The 26658-nt window shown below is 47.0% G+C and overlaps 1 protein-coding gene across 3 annotated transcripts in view; it reads left to right on the top strand.

Annotated features, from left to right (window-relative positions):
• The window catches only part of STX6 (syntaxin 6), a 54998-nt gene extending 29510 nt beyond the window's left edge, over positions 1–25488 (top strand). The window contains exons 4-9 of one of the 3 annotated variants that reach the window (XR_009246129.1): positions 12816–12878; positions 16300–16425; positions 17153–17259; positions 19306–19404; positions 19968–20082; positions 23887–23992. Coding sequence is in view for 2 of the 3 variants with exons in the window: in XM_058668923.1 (XP_058524906.1) it covers positions 12816–12878; positions 16300–16425; positions 17153–17259; positions 19306–19400; positions 19968–20071 (495 nt within the window). In the remaining variant the exon portion in view is untranslated. Of the gene's footprint in view, positions 1–12815; positions 12879–16299; positions 16426–17152; positions 17260–19305; positions 19405–19967; positions 20083–23886 lie in introns of all 3 variants that reach the window. The other 2 variants (XM_058668923.1, XM_004578836.3) reach the window with 2 other exon arrangements.
• Positions 25489–26658: the final 1170 nt, after the last annotated feature.

The raw sequence follows: 26658 nt of genomic DNA, 5'->3' as shown, positions 1-26658 counted from the left end.
GGCTCCTGGCTTCAGACTGGTCCAGCTCCAGTTGTGGTGGCTATTTAAAGAGGGAACCAGCTGAAACAAGATCCTCTGTATCTGTTTATAACTCTGCCTTTCTAATAACCAGAATCTTTAATTTGTTTTAATTAAAAAGAAAGAAGCATTCCAACACAAGTCAGTATTTGGAATTGTCCTGGAGTTGAGATCTGAACGATACTCAGCTATGTGACTGAACTGAGTTTTTAGTCATTCTTGTTTTAATTTGGGACTGTTTGAGAGAAGCTGTTAGTACTTGTTGGTCTGACCCTAACAGCTTTTGCTGGTCTGATTTTTAATCACTGATTGAAATTTTTTTTTTCGTATTTAAATATTTATTAGAGATAAATCATAGATGTAAATACAAAAGAAAATATAAAAGAGCTTATAGAGAAACATAAAATCTTTATGACGTTGGAGCCAACCACGAATTTAGCAATTTTATGGTTAGTCTAAGCAGTAAATTTGGAAGAGTCTGGATTTCCAGAACATTTTGCTAGCATTTTGAACTACATATAGAATGAAAATCATTCATGTATTTCATATTTACAGGTTTAAGAACAATGGTCCTTCCCACCCTCCCTCTTCCTTTTTTTTGATAAGTCATTTTATTATTATTATTATCATTTTATGATAAAGTTCCATAGGCTCCTGGCATGTCCCTTATCCCCTCCCCAATTCCCCCCCCACCACCTAGTTCCTCTATATCATTACTAACATATAGTTCTTCCTACTCAGTCATATGTCCATCATTGCGGGCATGGACAATGGCAGAGAGTCCAGAATCCTATTGTCAACATTTAGTAAACAGTTTCATTGGAAGTCCATCTTTGTTTGGAAGTAGAAATGCATACCACACTACATCCTCACATCTGGATATTAGTCTCCATTTGACAGCTACTGTACATCCCCTTGAATGAAAAGTCATGATACAAAATCAATAATAGAAAGAAAAATAGAAATTTACAATGCCATGAAGTTAAATGACATGTTACCAGATATGACAGTCTCCATTACACAGCTACTATACATTCCCTTAAATGAAGAGCCACAAAGCAAAATGAGCATCCGGGAGAAAAAAGAAATTAACAACACCAAGAAGTTAAATAACATGCTATTAAATGACTAATGTGTAGCTGAAGAAATGAAAATCAAGAACCTTTTAGCAATGGATTGTTCATTGGTTTAGTCTTCTATTGTCATTTTGCTGGGATGTTCTTCCTGTTTGCCTTTGGTGTTGGTAGGTGCTATTCCTCTTCTCTGTCAAGAGAACATCTTGAAGTGTTATTAGTAGGGCAGGTTTGAAAGAGGCAAATTCTTTTAGCTTTTCTTTTTCTTTTTTTTTTTAAAGATTTATTTATTTTATTACAAAGTCAGATATACAGAGAGGAGGAGAGACAGAGAGGAAGATCTTCCATCCGATGTTTCACTCCCCAAGTGAGCCGCAACGGGCCGGTGCGTGGCGATGCAAGCCGATCCAGTGCCGGGAACCAGGAACCTCTTCCAGGTCTCCCACGCGGGTGCAGTGTCCCAAGGCTTTGGGCCTTCCTCGACTGCTTTCTCAGGCCACAAGCAGGGAGCTGGATGGGAAGTGGAGCTGCCGGGATTAGAACCGGCGCCCATATGGGATCCCGGGGCGTTCAAGGTGAGGACTTCAGCCACTAGGGCGCACCGCCGGGCCCAGAATTTTATTTCATTTTCAAAGACGAAAGAAAGCTTTGCTGGATATGTTATCCTAGGCTGACAATTTTTTTCTTTTAGAATCTGGAATATGTCACTCCATTCTCTTCTTGCCTGTAGAATTTCCTGTGAGAGATCTCCTGTGAGCTTAATTGGCATTCCTTTATATGTCAATTGATTTTTTTCACGTGCACATTTAAGGATCTTTTCCTTACGTTCAGTTGAAGAGAGCTTGATAATCATGTGTCTTGGTGAGGATCGCTTTTGATCAAGCCTGTTGGGAGTTCTGTGCCCCTCCTGGATCTTGTTTCCCAATTCTTCCTCTAGAATAGGAAAATTTTCCCTTATTATTTCATTAAATACATTTGTAAACTCAGCTTCTCTTTCTGCACCATCTGGGACTCCCATAACTCTTATATTTGGCCTGTTAACAGTGTCTTTCAATTCTTGAACCTTTTTTGGCCTGATCCAGCTCTGCTTCCAGCTTTTTGTTTGCTTCCCCCTGATGACAGGAAATATTTCCAATTCTGAGATTCTTTCTTCTGCTTGCTTCATTCTATTTTGGAGACTCTCCACTGTACCTTTAATTTGCTCTACTGTGTTCTTAATTTCTGATATACCAGCCTTGATTTGCTTTATTGCTTACTTAAATTCTTTGAACTCTTGCATGAGCTTCTCATTGTTGGTCAGAATCTTTAAAATGAGTCTTATGGATTCTGTGCCTCCCATTTTCTCGATGTCTTCCTCAGTTAATGCTGAAGTTAGCATAGGGTTTTGCTCCTTTGCAGGGGAGTTTTCAGTATTATTCATTGTGCCTTTGTCTCTTCTTTTGCTCTTGACCATTGTACTTCTGGTTAGCAGAGTCTTCTCCTTGGGGCAGGTTTCTAAGCTGTGTCACCCACAGGTCTGCAATGTGATTTTTTTTTTAAAGATTTATATATTTTTATTACAAAGTCAGATATACAGAGAGGAGGAGTGACAGGAAGATCTTCCTTCCTATGATTCACTCCCCAAGTGAGCTGCAATGGCTGGTGCTGCGCCAATCCAAAGCCGGGAACCAGGAACCTCTTCCAGGTCTTCCACACAGATGCAGGGTTCCAAAGCTTTGGGCCATCCTCAACTGCTTTTCCAGGCCATAAGCAGAGAGCTGGACGTGAAGTGGGGCTGCTGGGATTAGAACCGGCGCCCATATGGGATCCCGGCATGTTCAAGGCAAGGACTTTAGCCGCTAGGCCACGACGCTGGGCCCTGCAATGCGGTTTTACTTATTGCAGTTGGTACACAACTTTTTGCTTGCAGCCACTTGTGCCACAACCTCCAGTGAGTTCCAGGTCTGGGTTCTTATGTCAGATTTCCACCGTGGTCTCCACAGCCCCAGCTCCTGGCTCACCACTCTCTTCCTCCTCCTGTGATACCATGCTGAGGCTGCACTGTTGTCTCTGCAACCTTTCTCCCACTTCTGGTTGGAGCAGGTCCCAGGATTAGAGACACACCAGGTTCCTATATAATTAGGTTGTTGGTGGCGCTGATCTTGCAGGAACCTGTTGGAGGTTAGGGTCTGGGTGCCACGTGGACCTATTTTAACTGGTACGATGCCACAGTCGATATTATTTTCCTGCAGGACCAGTGCAATCCACGGAACTCAGTGAGTTCTCGCAATCTCAGCACATGTGCAGTTCACTGTTGTCCCCTGCAGTCCCAAAGCTATTGCCACAGTGTGCAAAATGGCGCCTGACGTACCATTACTAGAATTCTTGATCTGCCGGCCATCAGGTCCGAGGGCTACCCCAACCTGTCTTGGGTGGAACCTGTAGAATGCAGCGTTGCTGCAGATCACTGAGTCGGAAATGAGCTCACTCCCAGCTCAGCGTATGCTCAGTCCTTTCCCTTGCATTTGCCTCCTTATGCAAAATGGTGCCAATTCAGCTCTATGGGGCTGACTGGGCTGTGAAATCCACCCTGTTCTCACACTGCCTGTCTGAGATCTGTTGCTCTTTCTCGGCTCTTGGTCAAATCAAACGTACCAGCAGGACGGACAGTTCTTTGTCTGGATTCACCTCCCAAGCTCCCAGTGAAAGTCCCTTCCCACCTGGTTGCTGGTGGAGTTCTGGCTGCTGGTGGAGTTCAGATCACCGTCAGCTGAATGCTGCTGGAGTATCAGTCACTGCAACACCACACTGTTGTGTCCGCTGCTTTCCTGTGTCTGTCAGTCTCCAGGTACCCCTCTGCTGTTGTTCTGTCCTTTCCTATTACCTGAAATATGTCCTCTCTGTTTCATCCTGATTAAATGTTGTTTCCGTCTGTATAAACGTGTCCTTACCCTATTCCGCCATCTTGATTCTCCGACTGAAGTTTTTTAAAAGAGAAGAAAATTGTCATTATGCTAACCTGATTAAAAACCAAAGCAGATTTTTTTAAATTCCCACATTGTTTTCATCTGATATTGCATTCCAGTTAAGTGATTTGCAAGGTCTCTAGGCTCAGAGAGTTCACAGACTTCAGCATCGAGGGTTGCAAGTTTGTATAAGTTCCTTTGTCACCTTTGTTGCCAGCCTTTGATTTCATGTTGCTTGAAGTTGTGTTTTTGTATTTTTAAATAGTCAGCATCTGTCCCAGGTACTCTCCCCACTCCAGGAGGGAGAGGCTGTGATAGCAATAGGGTGTATACTGGCTGTGAGAGTCAATTTTTCTATTTGTTCTCAGTCACTGTCCCTGGGTTTTGCTTTAGTCAGATTGCCTGGCTGCGTACTCTTCTTGTACCTTTCTAAGTTGTACAGTTTTTACTAAAGGGAGCCAAGTACTTTAGTTTTTAGGTAAGTGGCCTTGCTATTTTTTGAGGCTGCCTCATCCTTCCTCTGGAGTTTTCTCAGGGAGGTTTGTTGAAGGGATGTATCCTAGCCAGTCACGCGGGTTGGCCTTGCAGAGAATGAGTGAGGGACCGGAAACCTGAGTGTTGCACTAAGCTGTGGTCTTAGTAAACCTTAGCCTTAACAAGTCACTCAGGGACCTCAGTCTTGCCAATCTTGCCCTTTCAGATGATATTTCCTGATTGTTTAAACTAAGGGAATCAGGGCTGGATGTTTTTGTTGACTAGAAGTTGAAGTAGAGATGTTTTCAATGAGTCAGAGAGGGTTTAATGACTACACATGCACAGGGCCATCAGACCCCCATGGGACACTCTGGATGTACAAGTGTCACCACTTGCTTTGGAAGCGGAGGTTCTGGGTAGCCAGGCTGCTTATTTCTTTGGGTGGAGAACCATGCTGTCTCTAAACTTGTGCTGATTGAAGAGAAATAATTGCATTTGGAACATGATGGGCTATTACAAAATGTTTATCTCTTTAGTGACATAGGTAAAAACTCCAAGTCCTCCTGTGAAAGTGCGTGCTGGGTGGTGTCTGGTGATTTGCAGATCAGAAGCTGTTGTAGCAGGGAGCTAGCTGGGAGCTCAGCATAAGGGTGTTGGAGGGTTTACCCCTTCAAGGCTTGTTCAGGCTTGCTTGCTCTCTCTCTCTCTCACACACACACATACTACAGGTTTATATCAAACAGCAAACTAGACTGTAGATGTAGATTTTATAAAAGTAGTTACAGTAGTTACATTAAAGAAAAATAGAAGAATTTTACACGAAGAAAAAAATCAAACAAGAAACCCAAATTAAAAATTACACCCAGACACAACCTTTGCTGTATTTTCTTACTGATTTTCCTCTCTGTGTGTGGTAGTTCTGTTCTCACCTAGTTGTGACTAATGTTTTGCGCTCATAGTTTTTTTTTTTTTTTTTTTTTTTAATTAAAAATATTCTGGGGCCCTGTGCAGTAGCCTAGTGGCTAAAGTCCTCACGTTACACACACTGGGATCCCATATGGGTACCAGTTCTAATCCCAGTGGTCTCACTTCCTGTCCAGCTCCTTGTTTGTGGCCTGGGAAAGCAGCCAAGGATGGCCCAAAGCCATAAGATCCTATAACCATGTAGGAGACTCGGAGGAGACCCCTGACTCCTGGCTTCAGATTGGCTCAGCTCCAGCCATTGTGACTGCTTGGGGATTGAATCAGCAAATGAAAGATCTGCCTCTCTGTTTCTCCTCCTCTCTGTGCATCTGACTTTCCAATAAAAAACAAAGTAAATCTTTAAAAAATTATTCCGTATTTGTTATTTTCAAATGCAAACAAATATGATGTATAAGAAATGCATTCTGTGATTCCTCTCCTTGATGCTGTGTGTTTTGAACTATTTTGTGCTCACTGAGATGTGCATGCTCTGAAGGGAAATAGCATGGTGCCCTGTAAGTTCCTGTGAGGTGCCTTGAGGGCATTTAGCTCTTTTCTCAGCAGAGCTGTCTCTGGAACAGTGCTTCCCGGTAGGAGTTGGATGGGAGCCACTTAGATCATTTCTAAGGTTCCTGGAGCCATACTAAAAATATAGCAACAATTGAACTTATTGTATTTTTTTTTAAGATTTCAAAATTTTTATTGGAAAGGCAGATTTTCAGAGAGAAGGAGAGACAGAGAAAGATCTTCCATCTGCTGGTTCACTCCCCAAATGGCTAGAATGACAGGAGCTGAACTGATCGGAAGCCAGTAGCCAGGGGCCTCTTCTGGCTCTCCCGTGTGGGTGCAAGATTCTAAGGCTTTGTACCCTCCTTTACTGCTTTCCAGGCCATCAACAGGGAGCTGGAAGGCAAGTGGAGCAGTTGGGACACTAACTAGCACCCATATGGGATGTCTGTACTTGCAGGTGGAGGGTTAGTGAGAGAGCCACTGCACTGGCCCCACTGTATTTTATTTATTTTTTTTTTATTTTTTTTTTTTTTAGATTTTATTCATTTTTTTTTTATTACAGCCAGATATACACAGAGGAGGAGAGACAGAGAGGATCTTCCGTCCGATGATTCACTCCCCAAGTGAGCCGCAACGGGCCGATGCGCGCCGATCCAATGCCGGGAACCTGGAACCTCCTCCGGGTCTCCCACGCGGGTGCAGTGTCCCAAAGCATTGGGCCGTCCTCAACTGCTTTCCCAGGCCACAAGCAGGGAGCTGGATGGGAAGTGGAGCTGCCGGGATTAGAACCGGCGCCCATATGGGATCCCGGGGCTTTCAAGGCGAGGACTTTAGCCGCTAGACCACGCCGCCGGGCCCACTGTATTTTATTTTAAACTAACGTATTACCGGTTTATATGTAATCAGTGTAAGGGATGCAGGAGTGAGGAGCAGCAGCTTTTGGTCTAACAGTTAAGATGCACGTGACACCACACTCCATCTTCAGGCACCTGGCTTTCGTACCTTCTCTCTCAACTCTTGCCTGGTAATGTGCACCCTGAAGGGCAGCAGTGATGGCACAGGAAATTGGATTCCTGCCGTGCGTGTGGGAGACCCAGCTTGGGTCCATGACTCCCTGACTTTAGCCCAGTTCCAGCTGTTGTGCACATTTAGGGAGTGCACAAAGGAATAGGAGCACTCACTCACTCTCTTTCCCTTGAAGTAAAGGTTTGTATTTGTACATAAATGAGAGTAATCTTTCAAGTTTTTATTAATATACAGAGACAGATTTTATGGGTACAGTTCTAAGGAAAAATACTTCCCTCCCTCCCTCAATCCCGCTTCTTCCTTCTTTCCTTTTATGTTTAATTTTTGCAAAGACATAGTTTCAGTCTACTATATAATTACAGACTTAATTCACCACTAACCCTAATGGCCAACAGGTGAGAAGGAGGACGTGCTTACAGGTTGTAAGCAAGAGCTGACAACAGCAGTTGCATCACAAGATGTCCACTTGTTCCTAGATTTTCTGCCTCATGTTGGGAAGACATGATATTTTAAAGTATTCTTGTACTATGCTTCTAAATCTGTCATCTATGTTAATACTTATTTCAGATGTACAATTTCCTTTGGAAATACTTGATCTATAGTTAGAGTTTATAAAAGTCAAAATTGGGGCCTGATGCTGTGGCATAATGGGTAAAACCATCGTTTGCAGTGCTGGCAGCACTGATTTGAGTCCTAGCTGCTCCCCTTCCAATTCAGCTCCCTGCTAAGGTACCTGGGAAAGCAGCAGAAGATGGCCCCAGTGTTTGGGCCCCTGCATCCACATGAGAGACACTGAAAAAGCTTCTAGTTTCTGAATGGGCCTACTGGCAGCTATTTGGGGAGTAAATCAGCTCTCTCTCACAGATAAACACATATGTACATAAAATTCTTAAATAAGGTACAGAGTTGATGAGAGGAACTTTGGCCTGGTGGTTCAGACACCAGTGACTATCACCGCGTCTTGTCTTGGAGCATCTGGGTGCTGTGCCTGGTTCTGACTTTGACCTCAGTTTCCCACTGATGGGAACACTGTGTTTGTAGCTGTGGGATCTGGGGAGTGCATCTGTCTTCTGGTCTTTCTTTTTTCTTTTTTTAAGGTTTATTTATTTTTATTGGGAAGGCAGATTTATAGAGAGGAGGAGAGATAGAAAGATCTTACATCTACTGATTCATTCCCCAAGTGGCTGCAACAGCCAGAGTTGAGCCAATCTGAAACCAGGACATAAACCACCATACATATGGTATCCCAGCGCTTGCAAGGTAAGAATTTAGCTATTGAGTCATCATGCATCTTACCCTTAATCAACCCTGTCACATGTATGCCAGGATTTACTCTCAAAATGGAAAAAACTGACCCCGGGGCCGTTTGAAACTCTGCTAGAGGCCAAATAATTGGCCTGCAAACACTGGCCCAGACGACCTCCAGCCCCACCTGCCTGGGGTCCTCTACCTGAGCTGAAACCACAGCCTGTGACTTTGCCTCCCTTCGTCTCCCCAGCCCCCTGAGCAGCTCCGGCTGCTGTTGTCCAGCTTGTCCTGGTGACAGTGCAGTCACAGACTGGTCCTGGGGAACCCCGAGCCAGCTGAGCCGCAGCTGCCCGGGATGCTTCCTCACACCTGCCTCTTGGTCTCCTACTCCACAGGCATTTCTGCTTAGCTCCTCTGTTTACATCCATGTTCCCTCTTCTTCAACCCTAACCCTAACCCAACCTGATCCATTGTGCCAGACTTCCTTTTGCCTTTCTAATTAAAAACAAAGCAAAAACAGAAAAAAAAAAAAAACTAACATTTGAAAACAGTAGGTTTAGAAATCAAGTTTTTTGCAGAGACATTTAAAAGATTTTTGATAATTGAACTTAAATTTTAGTTTATTAAAGTGAAATAAATGCAGTCCTCTGATGCATGGACAGCCTCCTGTCTGGGATAGAGTGGATCTGGGGGAGCCTTGACTTTGTGCCATGGTGTTTGTGTGTATCATATTGCTGGCTACTGTCTCCAGGCTTTATGCACACCCCCTCAGTCCCTAGTTCCCACATGACCCCCCCCACATGTACAGAAGAAATAGACAGTTGGGCAAATTGAGTGTTTTGCTCAACTTTGCATAGCTTCTGAAAGGATTAACTAAGACTTGAATCCAGATCAATTAAAAAATGTGTTCAAATACCACTCTAGATTATTGGTATTTTTTTTCACTTTGTTAGAAAGGTAGATAAATAGGATATGTGTGAGAGACAGACATCAGAGAGATTGGCCATCTGCTTGCTGGTTCACTCCCCAAATACCCACCATATCCATGTCTGGGCCAGGCCAAAGCCAGGAGCCAGGAACTCACTCCAGTTGTCATCTGGCATTAGGGACCCAATACTTGAACCAGCACCTGCTGCTTCTCAGGGTGCACTTGTGGCAGGAAGCTAGGCTGTGAGCAGAGCTGAGATGGAGTGCAGGATTGCTAGTCCACGTATCAGCCATGGCTCACATGCCCCTCCTAGAACCCATGTCTCTCCGGCTCTCTTTAGTGTGCTGCTGTTGGGATTTATTTTATCCTGGCCCACCCATAGATACTTAGTCATTTCAATGACTGCACAACCTGGATAGTATGAATAGCAAAGCATTCATTGAGAATACATATTTCAAATACTGGTTAATATTTTTAAAACATCCTACAAAGAGTCCTTATCAATTACATTATGTGACAGACAGCTTTGTATTTCTGAACACTTTCAACAACACTGAGTATAATCAGTCTGATTCACCTTTATTCTTAAAAATCTGAATGGGGGAAATGCCTTAGCTGTACTTCTCTGAATATTACTGAGCCCATGGTTATTTTTTGTTTTTGGTTTTTTTTGTTTGTTTTTGTTTTTGTTTTGGCCATGAAAAATCTCCTTTTCTTTTTTTTTCCTTTTATTTTCCATTTTTTTATTATTTTTTTGACAATATTTACATCGTTAATTAGGGCAAAAAGGTTCAAGGGCTACAGGAAAGTGGGTAACACTATTATTTCCACATTGTTTTTGTCATGTATATGGGGTAAAGGGGGAGGTAAAGGGAGAAGCCCCACCCAGTCTCCCACCCATCCCAGGTCCCCGATGCTGTGGTGCATGCTCCGAGGGTCTTGCTGAATTGGTTTTGATAGTTCAACAGTTATGAGTTGCTGCTAATCTCGCCATTCCAAGCACGAAGAGGTTGCTGAAGAATCCACTGGTTGACATAGTCCATCTTAGAGTCTCCATTTGCCTAGTTTTTCATTGCCAACATATGGCTGAGGTAGTTGATTGACTTGTTCTGTCCTCTGTCTTTTCATGGTTAGGGATCTGAGTCTGGCAGTTCGGTTGAGGGGATCGCAAAAGAAATTTTGTCTGAGGTGTTCCCAGACCAGATTCTTGTGTGTACTTGCAAGTACGGGACCCGGTACAGTCCATTGCCCCAATCAGCTGGTGGTTGCAATTACTGAGTTGGTTCTGTTTCCATCCCTGTCTTCCACCGGAACCAATGGATGTTGCAGACCAGCCTGATTCTGCCCAGCACACACTCGGCCCTCACATAAACCAGTGGAAGCAGCAGCCTAGTCGGGGCGACCCACAGTAACTCCCATGAGGCCCGCCCCATATCCTGGTTCCCATGCTTGCCATCATGTGCAGCAGACTAGTCCAGTCCGTCCCACATCCCATTCAGCTCTCATACATGTCAGTGGGCATTGAAGCCTAGTTCAACCCAACCAGCCCAACTATCTAGCCCACATACATGCTGTTGGGTGCCCTTCTGTCTAGCTACCCTAATCCCTTTCCTGGTTTTCGTGCCCTCCAGTGGGAGTGGTAATCGAAGAGTGAGGCACCCATTTTTTCCTTTCTATGCCACTCCCATTCCCGGATTATGCACTCTCCTGGTGGTTCTGCAGTCTAACTTGACAGAATTAGCCCCCAGTGCCAGCTTCTGCCAAGAGTCTTTTTTAAAAAAGGTTTATTTTAATTGGAAAGTCAGATATATAGAGAAGAGGAGAGACAGAGGAAGATCTTCTGTCCATTGATTCACATTCCAATCGGTCACAATGACTGGAGTTGCGTCAGTCTGAAGCCAGGAACCTGGAGCCTCTTCCGGGTGTCCCACACGGGTGCAGGGTCCCAAGGCTTTGGGCTGTCCTTGAGTGATTTCTCAGGCCACAAGCAGGGAGCTGGATGGGAAGCAGGGATTAGAACCAGCACCCATATGGGGTCTTGGTGCGTGCAAGGGAACGACTTTAGCCACTAGGCTACTGCGCCAGGCCCCCCAAAGACTTTTGTATTTTCTTTTTGTCACCCATGTGTTGGTTATTCAATGGTGCAGTTTTTCGACTCCATGGTGCTGTATGTTTTTCATCCTTTTTTTGTTTGTTTGTTTTAACTTCATACCTGTTGTTAACCTTGTTTCATGGCTTCCTATTTAAGGGAATGTGTAGTGGTAGAGTAATAGAGATTACCATGTCCTGATGTGAAGATACAATACAACATGCATCCCTGCTTCCAAATCAAGGTTGGACTCCCAATGAAACTGTTGGACATGGGATGCTGGACTGTCTGACATTGTCTGTACCAGCATTGTCAGGGCACACCTAAATAATAGACTGATGGCATTATAACTCCTTATGAAGGACTATACTGTTGTAACAGTATGGGGAAAATTAGTTGGGGGTTGGGAATTTGGAGGGGTGGAAATTCTAGACTCTATGGAATTGTACCATTAATTCAATATTTAAAAAAAAATGGGTCCCTGGTGGCCATGTTAGACACTGCTCTACACGGTGTTAATATATTTTTGGAAGTGGAACTGAGTGTCAGAGTCATTTTCAACTTGGTGATCAGAAAGGGTTCCTGTAGCCCAGAAAATATGACCTCTCAGTTGAAAGACGCCCAAGGTGCTGGTTAAACTCCTGCAGTGCTGCATTTCAACAAGGCCTCAGGGACAAGTCACTGAGTTGTGAGCTCTGCAGACAGCTGTCTGATCAGGTCATTTGCTGCTGTTCCTGGTGTCTCCTGGCCACTCACATCACTCAGAATTAGCGCAGTAGCCAAATGTGGGAGCTGGGTGCTGTCTGATCCATATCTCCCCTTGTCAGGGGACTTAGCACAAGCTCTGAAAGTCTAATTCCATAACGTGCGTCTGTGAAATAGTCTAATTGCTACCAGGAAACTTGTGTCTGTAATATAGTCTACTTGGCAACAGAAAACCTTAAGGCATTTTGACAGCCTTTTTAAATATTTTATTCATTATGTACTTAATTCAAATCATTTTTATACTTATTGGACTGTGGTTAAATATGATAAGCACAGTAGCTCTTAAAGTGTTTTGCTTCACACTACATAAGGGGCCCATTCATTCTTCTTTCCGCACAAAATGACTTGGTACTATAAAAATTCACTGGGGTTAGAAATAGTCTGCAGTCTGCACTAGTCCAACTCAGAAGTGAGGTAAGTAAAGTTGGTGTCCAGTGGTCAATGTGCTTGTCCTAAAATGTTTAGGACGGTCTGAGCTGGAGCACGGCTACTGTGTCTACAGGGTCTCCTCACCTGGAAGGGAGCTGACAGCAGCCTCTCAGATCCTTGCTGAAATGCAGGGGTGCTGAGTGAGTGAGTGTTGAGCGCTGTGACTCCCTGCTTGGCCCTCAGTGAATCTTAGCCCACTTGTGTACCCTTTTCACAGGGTGGTCCTTTTCTTTGCCTCCTTTGAGACTGAAAACCAAAGCCCAGATGGTTTTTGATATATATTAATAAAATAGATCATAGGTGTTTTGCTCAGCTCCAAATGTGTTTTCACTTGTGTTCTTTCCTAGGACATGAAGGATCAGATGTCGTCCTCGTCTGTGCAGGCGTTAGCTGAGAGAAGAAACAGACAGGTGAGGAAGCAGCAGTAGTGTGTGTGTCAGAAGGCACACACTTTGGCATGGCATTGCACCGCACGGCAGGTTCCTCCCCTTCCCAGGTTCCAGGGCTCCTTGGCCCCCTCAGCACAGTGTTAACACAGGGCTCTTTATTTTTTGGGTTCTGTGTACCAGGGCCCTACTTACCTAGATAAGGAGTGGGATTGTGGTAAGGTCTCTTTTTTTCCTTAAATATCAAGTCATTCCTACATTGCTCACCCATAGAATCATTGGACAGTTGATGATGAAATTGAACTAAAGACATTTGAGGAAACTGTAGCATGCGCATGCATTAGATTTTTTTTAAGTTACATACTTTGTTGTTTGGTAGTAATTCCTTTCTAATTATTAAAACTATGGTTTTAAATATACCAATCACCTAGAATTTACATTGCATTTAGATTACAACTTGATTCAGATTCTTTTGGTGGAGTAGAGTTTGTGTTTCCTGTTGTGAGGCCATTAAGTGATTTGTGTTAACAGAGATGGTTCTCACAAATTCTGCGGATGTCTGTTTTGTTTAGAAGAAAAGCTCCACGAAAACTATTACTTACTTCAAACAATTTGGGTTAACATCTGCTATTCTAATTCTACAAAGTTATTAAGAGTTCATTTAGTAGTCTCTTGAGAAATCAGCTCACTATTTTTATAGCTAGGAATCTTTTTTTCTTGAAGATTTATTTATGTATTTGAAAGAGAAAGAGAGAATCTTCCAGCCTTGATTTACTTCCAAAGTGACTACAACCGTTAGGACTGGGGTGGATCAGGCCCAACTAGCTTCATCAGTGCACCTATATGGTGGCAGGGTCCAAGTATCTGGGTCATCTTCCACTGCTTTCCCAGGCACAGTAGCTGGGGTCCGGATTGGAAGTGGAGCGTCCGAGACCTGAACCAGCACCTACATGGCATGCTGGTGTAGCAGCTGGTGGCTTAACCCACATGCCATAACACCTGCCCCCAAGATAAACCTACCTGTGAATATTTGTTGAGTCACTTAGTTTTGAAAGCAAGTATTATAAAAACTTGAAGGGAAGTATTCTACAAATGCCATTCAATTCATTTTCCCATTTCCTTTCCTCACACTTCATTTTGGATGTCTTTGCTGTTTCTTTTCCTTGTCCCCTTTGCTCTCTTTAGACATTACAGCTAGGAAGGACTGTTAGCTAGCCCAAGCCCTTGCACTCAGCTCCTGCTCTCAGAAGCAGCCTAAGGACAGCTGCAGCTGTCTGGGTTTGCAATTACCTTGTCACTTGCACTTTAGCTCTAACGACATCTAGTGGCCATGGCCAAGGTCCTTGGGACGGTAGAATCTGAAATACATCTTCTGTGTGTCTCTGAATGTGAGTGCTTGTTCTCTTGCTAGTAGAGCTGAGCTAACACAAACAAAGGGGCATTCATGGGTTGTATCATTTCGAAGTGTGGTTTCAAGTGTGCTTTAGGCCATGAGGAATGCTGCAGTTCTATGTCCAAAGAATGTCAGGGCCAGGGTTCTCCAGTTGGTGGGCAGTGCCGCCTTGCTTTGCCACCAGCACACACAGGATCACCTGGTACCATCCAGACTGTCCCGTCTTGGTCCCTTTAAGAGGCTCCTGGGGTTAGCCAATGAACACTAAGCAAGCTGCCTCAGGGTGAAGTACAGATGCTTGTTTATTTACTTGATTTAAGGCAGAGAAAGCTCTGCTACCTACTGGTTCACTTCCCAAATACAACAACAGGACCAAGCCAAAACTGCTGGACGTCCAGTCCAGGTTTCCTCCATGGTGGCAGGGACTAACCACCTGAGCTGTCACCTGCTGCCTGCCGGGACCTGCGTTGGCCAGAAGCTGGAGTCAGGAGCCAGAGGCGGGTGTGGGATGACAGGGATTCTTAATGGCATGACATCCCCATATGTCCCAGCTATGTCAAGACCATGGCTGCTGGTGGAGCACAGTCCTCTGTCCACAGTTTTTTTCTAAGACATTATGAGGCCCATTGACAACCTTGGAGGTCACTGGAGTCTTTGGGCCAGAATGAGCAGCGTCTTCGTCTGGATGCCTGGGACCAGATCAGGGCAGAGCCTCCCACATAAAGCCTTAGATCTTTCCTGTGCAGACACCGTCACATTCACCTTTGGTCTGGACTGATGCCCTGGGCTATGGGAAGTTCTCAGGAATTTTGCCTAGCTAGTGAGACACTGCCTGTGGTACCTGCATCCCATCCAGAGTGCCTAGGTTCAAGTCCAAGCTCCATTCCCAAGTCCACCTGCCTGCTCATGCATGTCCTAGTAGGCAGGAGGTGATGGCTTGCTTTTTACCCATGTGGGAGACTCAGACGGTGTTCCTGCCTCCTAGTTTCAGCCTGACCCAGCCCCAGCTGCTGTATTTGGAGAGAACCAGCAGGTAGAAGATCTCCCTGTCTCATTCTTCATCTCACTGCCTGTTAAACAAAATAAATAAGGAATTTACTAAAGAAGCACTAACATTGTGTTAGAGATTCTTAATCCTCAGAACTTGGTGCTCTGCCCTTGCCTGACTGCTTGACAGGACTCACCTGAATGTGGGGTTAGTGCTGATATGGAAGACAGCTGTGGGCTGTTGTGGACCCTCCAGGTAGAGAGCAGTGCTTGTGGTCACTGGTCAGAGGCTCAAATTCACTGCAAGGAGAGAGGGGTCTGGTGGATCTTGTGCTGAGAGCAACTAATGGAAAGGCTGTGGGGTCCTGCTCAGAGCACATGGGAGCCCAGGATGCAGATTCCTGCCTGGTCTTTCTGCGAAGAAGGTGTTCCTAGGCATATCCATTTCTAGTTCATACTTGGGGAAACCCGCCCCTGGTGACTGGAGCCTCGGTGGAGAGAGAGCTCTGGTTTTGGGATCAACACTCGCCTGTGCTGCCAGTGCTAGTCGCCCCTTGTGGTCCTGCTTGCCTGGTGGAGCAACCCCAGGCACCATCTGGGAAGCTTGCAGCCTGTGATGCGAGGTGAGGTGCTACATTCTAATCATGGCTACGATTAGCAATCATTGCTGGTTCTTGTTCCATCTGCATGTGAGGAACTGTGACTTAGCGTCATTCTGCTTGGGACTCCCCCTTCCTTCCTCAAAACAGAACTTCTCTGGGCCATTCCAAAAAGAGAAAAGCTCTTGATCTCCAGAGTCAGTTGCAATAGAGCCTGGGGCTCGCTGGTAGCCTTCCAAGAGTCCTGGAGGAGCTGTTGAAATGCAGGGTATAGGTGGGTGTGACACACTGCTGTGCATCTCCAGGGAACAGAGGCCAGAGGGAGGACTGGAAGGTGTTTCTCTACCTGATCTGGGGAAAATCAAATGGTGAGACGTGTAGGTCCTCTGTTGCTAGCTCTGTGCTATCTGACTTGTTCAGAGACACTGCTTGCTGCTCCTAACTCCAGTTGTCTCCACTTCCGCAGGCACTGCTAGGAGACAGTGGCAGCCAGAGTTGGAGCAGCAGAGCCCCAGATAAGTATGGGCGCCTGGACCACGAGCTGCAGCTGGCCAACTCCCATTTCATCGAGGAACAGCAAGCACAGCAGCAGGTCCCAGGGACAGGGATGTGGGTTCTGACATGAGCTTGTGTCATGCTGGGCTGTCATGTGTGGTCAGGGCATCCACACAGGATTTTTTTTTTTTTTAAAGATTTTATTATATTGGAAAGCCGGATATACAGAGAGGAGGAGAGACAGAGAGGAAGATCTTCCATCCGATGTTTCACTCCCCAAGTGAGCCGCAACGGGCCGGTGTGCGCCGATCCAATGCCGGGAACCAGGAACCTCTTCCAGGTCTCCCACGTGGGTGCAGGGTCCCAGTGCACTGGGCCATCCTCGACTGCTTTCCCAGGCCACAAGCATGGAGCTGGATGGGAAGTGGAGCTGCCGGGATTAGAACCAGCGCCCATATGGGATCCCGGGGCATTCAAGGCAAGGACTTTAGCCGCTAGGCCACGCCGCCGGGCCCAGGATTTTTTTTTTTTTAAGAGTATTTAATTGTAAGAGTCACGGCAAGAGAGGGACAGACAGAGAGGTCTTCATCTGTTTGTTCATGTTCCAGGTGCCGCAGCAATTGGGGCCAGGCCAGGGTGGAAACAGGAGCTCCCGGGTTGGGCCAGCAGGAAGGCTCTGGCTGCACTTACCAGCTTCTCCAGCAGAGTGCTGCCCTGGCAGTGGTTTGGCCTCTGAATGGGAATTGTCCCGAGCTGCTGGAGTGCTGGGCTGCAGACCAGGTAAGATGGGTCCTGCTTGCTTATTTTCTGTTTTTCTGGTGTAGCTGATCGTGGAGCAGCAGGATGAGCAGTTGGAGCTGGTCTCTGGCAGCATTGGGGTGCTGAAGAGCATGTCGCAGCGCATCGGCGGGGAGCTGGAGGAGCAGGCAGTGTGAGTACTGAAAGGCCCACTCGCTCTAGGGCACTGCCAAACCACCCTGGGGGACCTTGAAAGCCTGCCCATCATGTGGCCAGTGAAATCAAAGCCAGTTTTGCTCTGCTTTACAGATTGGTCTTCCTAACAAGCAGATCTTAGTTTACAGCAGGTGGTTTAGGGAGCTCCAGACTCAGGTGCACACTCCTCTGAAAGCTGCCCTGTTTCTGTGAGTGGGAATGTAACCTCTGTGCGGGACCCATGTGGAGGGAGAGGTGATGTCTGCTTGGACCCTCTTGCTACTCAGAGAAAAGCATTGTTTGATATCTTAAATTGTAACTTTATGGAAAACTTACAAATTTACTTCTAACAAGAAAACCCTCTCTCTCAGAATGGAAACCAGAGACTATACCTTGAGTGTTTTTCCTTAAAAACAGTCTCTTAGGCTGAAGATGACAGCACAAAGAACATCTGTAAATGCTGCCTTATAATACCTTATCCATCTGCACATTTTTTCTGGGGGAGAAGGTGCCAGGCCAGAATAGCTCAGATGCTCTCCTGAATCTGCTCACTGCTGTACACGTCACCTCACCTACCTGGGGGCAGGAGGCTCACTCAGAGTATACACTGTCTCCACCACTTGCCACACAGATGTCCCATGAACAGGCATGTCACAAAGGGACATTTGTGCCAGGTGCTATGACCATGCTGGAGCTGCTGAGCCTAGGGTCCTGAGAAAGAGGACTTTAGTTCAAAACCAAAGTGTGTGCAGATGACAGCAAAGTGAGACCAGGGCGGGTGGAAGCCAGAGGATGGAGGCGCTTGTGGATGTCTATACCTTGTGTATACCATGGCTGTTCTTGAGTCTTCAGCATTGTAGGGTGGGGTGGATGGTAGGCTGCAGAGGCAAAGAACAGGCCAGGGAAGGCCCTGTCATTGTGACGGAGAGGGAAGGTGTTAGGAGTGATGGCTTCACTATGTTCTGGGAAGGCCCATCTTGCTGTGATCTGGACAGTGGACTGAAATAGGGCAGGCCAAGACCAAGTCTGAAGCTGGAATTGCACACATCGAATTTCTGTCCCAATGGGTTTGACCCTGAGGTTCAGGGTTTGAGGCTTGAGCTGCTGTGTTGGTGAGGCAGCTGGATAGGTGGTCAGTTATTGGTCCTCAGAGACTTCAGTTAGAGTCAGGAATTTAGCACATCCTCAGGTCTGGCCTCCTTAGAGCCTATGGAACAGTATTTAGAGGCATGAAACCTGTGGAGACTCAGCATGGAATAAAAAAAAACATCTTATATCCCAGAAAACACAGAGCTAAGTGACTGTGAACAATAGACCAGAGAAAGCTGAGGTTGAACCAACGCTGGGGTTGTCAGAACCCTGAGTTGTAGCAAGACCTGAGAGCTTACCTTCCACGCTGACACTCTGAGGGTGCAGGGGTGGGTCTGACGCAGAGCTGGGTGCTGGCCTGGCTACGCTGACACTCTGAGGGTGCAGGGATACAGCTGACTCAGAGCTGGGTGCTGGCCTGGCCACGCTGAGACTCTGAGGATGCAGGGATGGGGCTGAGCCTCCTGCTGTCTAGTACACAGACTTGGGGGGTGAAGGCAACCCCACAGATGGAGTGAAGGTGCTGGTCAGTCCTGCCACAGGACGGGGAACAGCTGCTGTGTGTCTCTAAAATAGAGATCTCTGGTCAGAGCAGATGAAAGGGAAACTATGGGGTGCTGGGCAGCAGGGCTCTACCTGACCTGGGGCCTGCTTCCTGTCCCACTATGTGCTGCTGGACTTTCCAAAACTCTGCATCTTAGAACTCTACCCAGCTCTAAGCCCGCCTTTGTGGTCCTTAGCGTTTTCCATGCAGACATGTTAGTTTGTTTTCAATCATTACCCCAGGCTCTGCTGCAGGCGTCCACTCTAAGAATCAACACAGCATCACCCTTAGTCTGTCCATCCGTCTTGTGCCAAGAATGCTGGGTAGTGGATCAAGACCTTGGCCTTCACTCAGTAGCTGTGCACTGCTGAGGCTCTGTGCTCACCACCTGCCTTCTGTGTCTTTCTTCAGCATGTTAGACAGTTTCTCACATGAGCTGGAGAGCACTCAGTCTCGTCTGGACAATGTGATGAAGAAGCTTGCCAAGGTGTCTCACATGACCAGCGGTAGGTATGGTGTCTAGACTTGATTCTGAAACCTCTCTGTGTGGGGTTCCCTTAGGAGTGCCTCAGCAAATGTTCCTGGCACATGGTGCTAGCCAGGCCACAGGGTTCACGTGCCAGGCTTGGTCTTGAGTGTGCCACCTTAACTTGGGAGAAGGTCTGCATGCTCCTGCCACTGTTTGCCACTCTTGCTCCAAGAGAACATCATCTGCTTTTTCATATTTCCCTGTCAAAGGATGGAGCTTACTTAGAGTAGTAATGAGTTACAAAGCCAGCGCTGTCTCATAAATGAAGAAATGTCTGCCGGTGCAGAATAAGATGGTCTCGTGGATCTCACTGTGAAATAATCTGGGGAAATTGTATCTTGATGGGGATGAATAAGTTACAAGTTAGTTACTATGTAGCAAGGTACACTATCACTCTTTATCTTAGTTATCCATTTATCTGTGTGGTTGGGAGGCATGGAGAGTGCTATTAGGTACTCACTCTCCAAATGCCAGCAGTGGCCTTGTGGGGCAGGCTGAAGCTGGGAGCTAGGAACTCAATCCAGGTCTCCATTGTGGGTGGCAGGGACCCCATTCCTAGAGCCCCGCCTGCTGCCTGTCAGAATGCACAGTAACAGGGAATGGGAAGTGGGTCTGCAAATGGAACCTCTGAACCTGGATGGGAGATAAGGATATCCCAGGTGAGATGCTTCCCCCTTTGTATCTTTTGATTATGATAGTACGCAGGAAGGTGTATTTTAGATCAGAGAAAATCCAGTCTCTCCTTGAATTGGTGCAAGTGTCCCAGGCAGGAGGAACCATTTCCACATCAGGAGGTCCCATTTCCTGGTTCTGTTTCCAGGTACATGTTACAAGGGTCACCTAGCTGAGCTGTCTGAGGAAGATTTAAATACATAGGGAGGGGTGTTATGGGGCAGCAGGTTACATACTGCATGTGATCCCTGCATCCCGTTGGAGCGGCTGGCTGCAGTGCTGACCGTTCCGTGTGCTGCCCACCTTCCTGCCCCTGGGAGCAGCAGGTGATCCTCCTCTCAGATGAGAGACCACAAAGAGTTCCTGGCTGCAGCCTGGAGCTGTTGCTCATATCCAGGGAGTGAACTGTCTCTGCCTGTCAAATAAATAAGTCTTTGAAAAGTAAATACATATGCATCTTTACTCTCCAGCAGTGTAGCTCAAATCAAGTTACAAAGCACTTAATGGGGTTTAGTTTCCTGCCTATAGACTGTTGAGAATTAAATAATAGTAATGTAAGAGAGTTTGATGGAATATGTCATTTATTAATATTTTGTAATTGTTGAGAAAAAGGCAAAATGCCAAATGGTCCTTGGGACAGACAGCTTGTTACACTTGCTCCAGGGGTAGGCAGCCTCATAGCTGCTCTTCACTGCCTGAGGCCTGCTGGTTCACCTTTATAGAGCGTGTTCCAGGTTCTGTCTTCACCCACCCCCAGGCCTCTACTTAACAAAACAAAAAGCTGCTGCTGATGCCTCAGAGCCATTGCTGGCCTCCCCCTGTCAGTTGCAAAGGTAGGGCAGAGCTGTTCTCAGAATCCTGGTGTAAGCAACTTGGCTTTTCATGTTATCTTCTTTTCCTGGTAATATGCATCCTAGTGTCTTCTGTGCTGTCCACTGCTAGATCCTTACTTCTTCCATGGTGTTGAGCAGGTTTCACTGTCTGGATGTGTTCAAACCCCTGGGGGCCCTGAAAACCTTGGCTGTTACCAGACCCAGCGTGTATAATGTGTTTCCTGTGCAGGCATACCTGTGCCGAACTGGCTTGTAGATTAGACACAAGAAGGTATTAGTAACTAGTAACATATAGAATTAATCCAGCAATATCCTGTTATGAATGTCATGTGGGTGTGGTCTCCTTGTACCCCCCCTCCCCATCTCTTGTGATGGCATGTGCTGAGTTTGACTTCAGTGCTGTAACGCAGTTTTGAGTTCCTGTGTCAATCAGGTCAGTGTCTGACACCAGGACAGTCCACATGAGGCTGGACAGTGTGTACAGCACAGGCACGCTGGACAAAGGATGGCTTTTGCCCTAGGATGGTGTAGGATTTAAAACATGGATATTCTTTGTTTCTAGAATTTTCCACATAATATTTTTAAACTATGTTGCCTAGATGAGTCACTAAAGCCACTCAAACGTGGGAGATACTGCTGTTGTCCACACGCGTGCTGAGGGATATCGAGGCCATCCTTGGTGTCCATATTTACAGAGATGTCCTTGTGCAGATGTCTGAACTCAGTGAATCCACCTAACCTGAAGTAGGACTGGCGGGTGGAGAAAGGGTGTTTGGGTTCCAGAGAAGTGGCCAAGCCGTCCTTTACATCACACTCCTTCTTGGTAGCTTGTGGCCTTGGGAATGCTGGGTGTTGGCTTTCCCGGGGGTGTCTCTGTGAATATTCTCTCATGCTCTGGGCCCCTCTCAGTCCTGTCCTGGTGGGCTCTCTGCACACTCTGGGTTGTAGAAGTTTCTTGTTCATTTTGGGAACATTTGCCAATCAGATGTGTCTTTATGGGTGTTGTTCCTGGCTCAGGGTTGCCTTCTCACACTCTTGACAGTGTTCATTGTGGAGCACTTCCTTGCTAATCAGTTACTCATTTCATGGCTCATGGCTGAAGCATCACCATGCCCTGGATCACCTAGGACTTGTCCTGTGTTTTAACTCCTAACGTTCCAGCGCCAGTCCCATGATTTTGCTTTTTACGCTTAAATCTGCAATCTATTTTGAGTTAATTCTGTGAAGGATGTAGTGTCTGCTTGTGGATGTTGGGTGTTTCAGCATCGTCTGTTAAAAGATTCTTGTGTGGCCATGGCTGCATTCGGAGTTCCATTTGCTCCCTCAGTCTGCGTCTGCCGGCAGCATGCTGTCTCAGTTATGTTCTATGACACTATCATAGAGTCTTGTCATCATTTGTTCCCCAGTTTAGTAGGTTTTGGAAGTCAGATCTTCAAGCTGAGCCATATATGTTGTTTTTCTTTTTAATCTTTTCTAGAACTCCATGTCTGCTTATACTGTTCATCTTTTCATGCAGGATCTATACTTTCCACAAGAGCTCTTAGCATTCTAATGTGACTTCTGGAACTCCTGGTCTGACAACTCTTCATTTCTGCCAAGTCTGACATTGGTTCTGACACTTGCTAGTTGGATCTTTCAGGTTGTCTTGTAATTTCTGGGCAGAAATTGTGGTAAATGATCCTTGGTGGTATGGCCAGCAGGGTCCTTGGTCGTATCATGGGCAGAGCAGGCAGTGGCAGCTGTGAGGAATGTTCATTTATTCAGCACAAATTCCAGGGTTTTAAAGGTTAAGGAAGGGAAGGGCAGGAGGGCATCTCCTGGCAGTCTCCCCACCCACCAAAGACACTAATTGACTAGAAGATATGTCTGTTTCCCTTGCCCTTCTGGTCATGTCAGAGGTCATGTCGGAGCTTCCACGTATATTCCCCTTGACGTTGTAATTAGGGTTACATTGCAGTTCACACTCCATGTGTAGGGCTGGAAGCTGTGCCTCAGGTCATGGGGAAGTAAGCTCTAAGCCACATCCATCAGGTAGCAGGCAGGGACCCGGGGTGATCGCCCACAAAGAAAGCCTTGGCCCTGCTGTTCCTGGTTTGGTGACATTTCTCTCACCAGTTCCAAGACCTGTCTGTGACACTGCAGTCATGCTGAGCACCTATGTGTGTGTGGATCTGTCATAGACATCTCGCATAGACTGCCTATAGCTGTAGCTGAGATGTGCTGAATCTGTAGGATATAAAATAAACGTTTATAAAGCCATATGCCTGTATTTCTGTTTAAGCAGAGCACCTTTTCCTCATGGTTGGACTGCATTTTTGTAGGCAGTGGGATTTCTCTGTGGGGGAGCCCATTTGTCCTTTCTACATGCCCCCACCCCATGAGGAACCCCTGGTTGTATGGTAGACATTCTTGTCTGTTGGTGACCACGTGCTCCATGCTCAGTTTGGCAGTGCTGTTCAGGTCTCATACCAGTGCTGCCAAGTTTGGGACATGGTCAGGGCCTCACCTCTGGTGACCACATGATTAGACTCTGGCCACTCTGTCTGCTGTGCTTTGTTGCTCATATCATTGGTTATTAAGCAGGAGGTCTCAGCAGAGATGTCAGCTCTCACTCTGGGTGACTGAGTGGCACCTTCATTCTTTCTGGGCTGGGTGTTAGGGGTTCCAGCTGCTGTTTCCTAAGGGACCGGCAGTGTCATCGTGTGGAGCTCGTGGGGTTCCTGTGGAGTCAGAGTACCTGGCTTTGGTGAGAGCTTTGAACATACCGGCTGTGGGATATGTAACAGCAGAACCACTCTTACCTCCAGCCTTGGCTGGACACACCAGCACCCAGGCAGGATCACAATGCAGGCCCAATCATTTGCACATCCGCCCCGTTCTGCCTGCTGTAAATTCTATGTCCCTGCATGTTGGAGTGTGGAAGCCCTGGAGAGCTGACCCCCTTGTCCTGCATTCCAGATCGGCGCCAGTGGTGTGCCATTGCTGTGCTCTTTGCAATCCTGTTGGTTGTGCTGGTCCTCTTCCTTGTGCTGTGACTGAGGCCTCAGCCGGGAGCCCTTGCTGCATGTGACCCACAGGGAGTGGGAGAAGCCAGCACCAACTGTCCGCCTTCCTTTCCTGGACACACCTGTACACACATGCCTTTGTCCAGCCTCTCCATGTGACCTCAAAGCTCAGCTCCTCCTGGGCACCCCTGTGCCCAGCCTCCCCATGTGACTCCACAATTCAACTCCTCCTGGACACGTCTGCCCAGCCTCATCATGTGACTCCACAATTGAGCTCCTCCTGGACATACCACTACCCAGCCTCACCATGTAACTCCACAGCTCAACTCCTCATGGATACACCTCTACCCAGCCTCCCCATGGACACGCGTCTACCCAGCCTCCCCGTGTGACCTCACAGCTCAGCTCCCCTGGACACGCCTCTGCCCGGACTCCTTGTGTGACTGTGATGTAGATGGCTCCTCCATCACAGTGCCAGTGGCAGGTCCTGGGGAAAGAGGAGTGAGGAGACTGCACCCTAAATGGTGGAGCCCCATGCCTGCACTGCCCTGGGGACAACAGCCACTGCCTAACCTTGCCTGACCTGGCTCCTGAGGAGGCTCCTAGCAGGCCTGTCCCGTGCTGTCTTCTCTGCAGCTGCTCTTAGCTCCCACTGTTCCTGCTCCAGAGAACCTGTGGGTACTTCAGGCCACTTGCTGTGCTTTGTGTCACTGCTATAGCCTCCTTAGCCCAGGTGCAAAAGGCCCAGAGAGTTCACTTTTCAGGGATCAGTACGGAGATGAACTGTTCTAGGTGCATTTCTTGCGGTGGGATTAATGAGTGGAAAATAATGAAGCACTCCAAGTTTGGGGTTCTGAAGACTTGAATTCTGGTTGATGGGACCTCCCTGGATGCAGGTTGGGGAGAGCTGGCGATGTCATTGGATGTGAGGGCTAGTGTCTCAGTGACCACCAGGATGTCTAGGGCCTGGCCAGGTAGGAAGCAGAGTCTTCTCGGTCCCCCCGCATGGTGGGAGTGAAGCTGTGCCTGTGTATATTGCCTTGATTCACAGAGGGTGAAGATGAAAAGCGTGGTTTGGGACCAGACTTAGGTTGCATGTGACGGTGAGGCTGGGGAGGTGGACTTGGCTTGCTTTTTCCCTAGATGACAGCTGGATTTTACACATTCAGACCACTGAGCCAACCCAGACCTAAGTTGAAACTGCGGGGACACAAAGCTTTGGCCTCTGACTTTTTGGATGCACTCAAGTAGGAGATATTTTTATAGCTTCCCTCACGTTGAGCGGCAACTGGGCTGGAGCCAGAGCTCAGCTCTGGGGGCTGCTGGTCTTGCTTCCCCAGCGTCTTGCCAGAGTTCTCGTCTCATCTTGTCTTTCTGGGTGCCCTCCCTCACACACTAACTTTGTTCTTTTTTCTTTTTCTCATTTTGTTTGTATATCTCGTGGCTTTGTTTTGGGACTTCCTTTTCCCTTTTATATGATTTGCTATCATGTGCTCGCCCAGCTAACTTTTGAATCGCACTTTTAAATAAACATTGTGAGAATTTTGTAAAAAGGATATTTTATTTTGCTTAGGATTTTGGTAGGTCTGGGAGTCTGCCTATGGAGGAGAGCTGAAGGGAATTTAACCCTGTATGTATGGTGAGCACTGACATTGGACAGTGCTTCTTTCACGCTAGGGGCTGAGTATGGGACCCTGGGTTGTCTACACAACTTTAACTTGCTCTGAACATTTCCTGTCAGGTCTTGCATTTGCACTAGAATGTCAGATGTGACTGTTATCTCAGTGCTGGATCCACACCATATGTTAAGAGGACACCACGGGCATCAGAGAAAGACAACTGCTACAGCTGCTGTTGGGTTGGTGAGGGGTGTGCTGTGCTATCAGCCCTTCAGGGTGTCCTGTCGGTTCAGGGACCACCTTGTGTGACCCTGGAAGAAGGAAATAGACTGGAAACAGGCCACCATGCACTCCTGCCCCTGGCCAAGGCTGCTGTGCCCAGCCGGGTGTCACCACAGACCCATGCCCCTCTCTGGCTCTGGGAGATCCTCTACAGTGGTTGCAGTGCCTCCTGTTGGTGTTGGGGTCTTCGCCCAGGCCCTGGTCCTTATCCTGTTTAGTTGCCACAAGCTGTGGAAGGCGGTGGTTCACAGAGAAGGGGCTTGCTTTACAGAAGCAGGTTGGAGTGGGCGCTGGACAGGCATGGACCATCGAGAGACTAGGCTGCAATGTGAACCACTGGAAACCACAGCTGCTGTTCCTTCAGCATTCAGCCCTGATCTCTGGTGGGATTTTTGTGGGCTGTGAGTGACTACCAGCCTGGGCATCCCTGGACCCTGTGGCCATTGTCAGTGTATGTGTCCCACGAGATCTACCATTTCAGAATTCATACCAGAGCTAAAGTGGAAGTGGGGTACCCTGCCCACCATTCTCTACCTTTGGCCAGCATCAATGGTTGTGAGGAGAAATTCAGGTAAACTTGGGCAGAACTTGTCTGCTGAGTGTCCTGCCTTCTGGGAATGATGCTGGCAAAGGCAGGTTTTTCTCTGGTAATTTCCCTGGACACAAAGTGAGACAATGGGATGCCTCTTCCCTGTCTCTTTTTATTTATGTTTAAAGATTTATTTGCTTGCTTGCTTGCTTGCTTATTTGAAGGGCAGAGTGATAGAAAGAGGGGGAGGGAAGGGGAAAAGATCTTGCATCTACTGGCTAATACTCTCAGCATC

This window comes from Ochotona princeps, chromosome 10, assembly GCF_030435755.1.
Source record: "Ochotona princeps isolate mOchPri1 chromosome 10, mOchPri1.hap1, whole genome shotgun sequence".
NCBI classification, from domain to species: domain Eukaryota; kingdom Metazoa; phylum Chordata; class Mammalia; order Lagomorpha; family Ochotonidae; genus Ochotona; species Ochotona princeps.
This window is presented reverse-complemented; position numbering and strand designations above follow the sequence as displayed.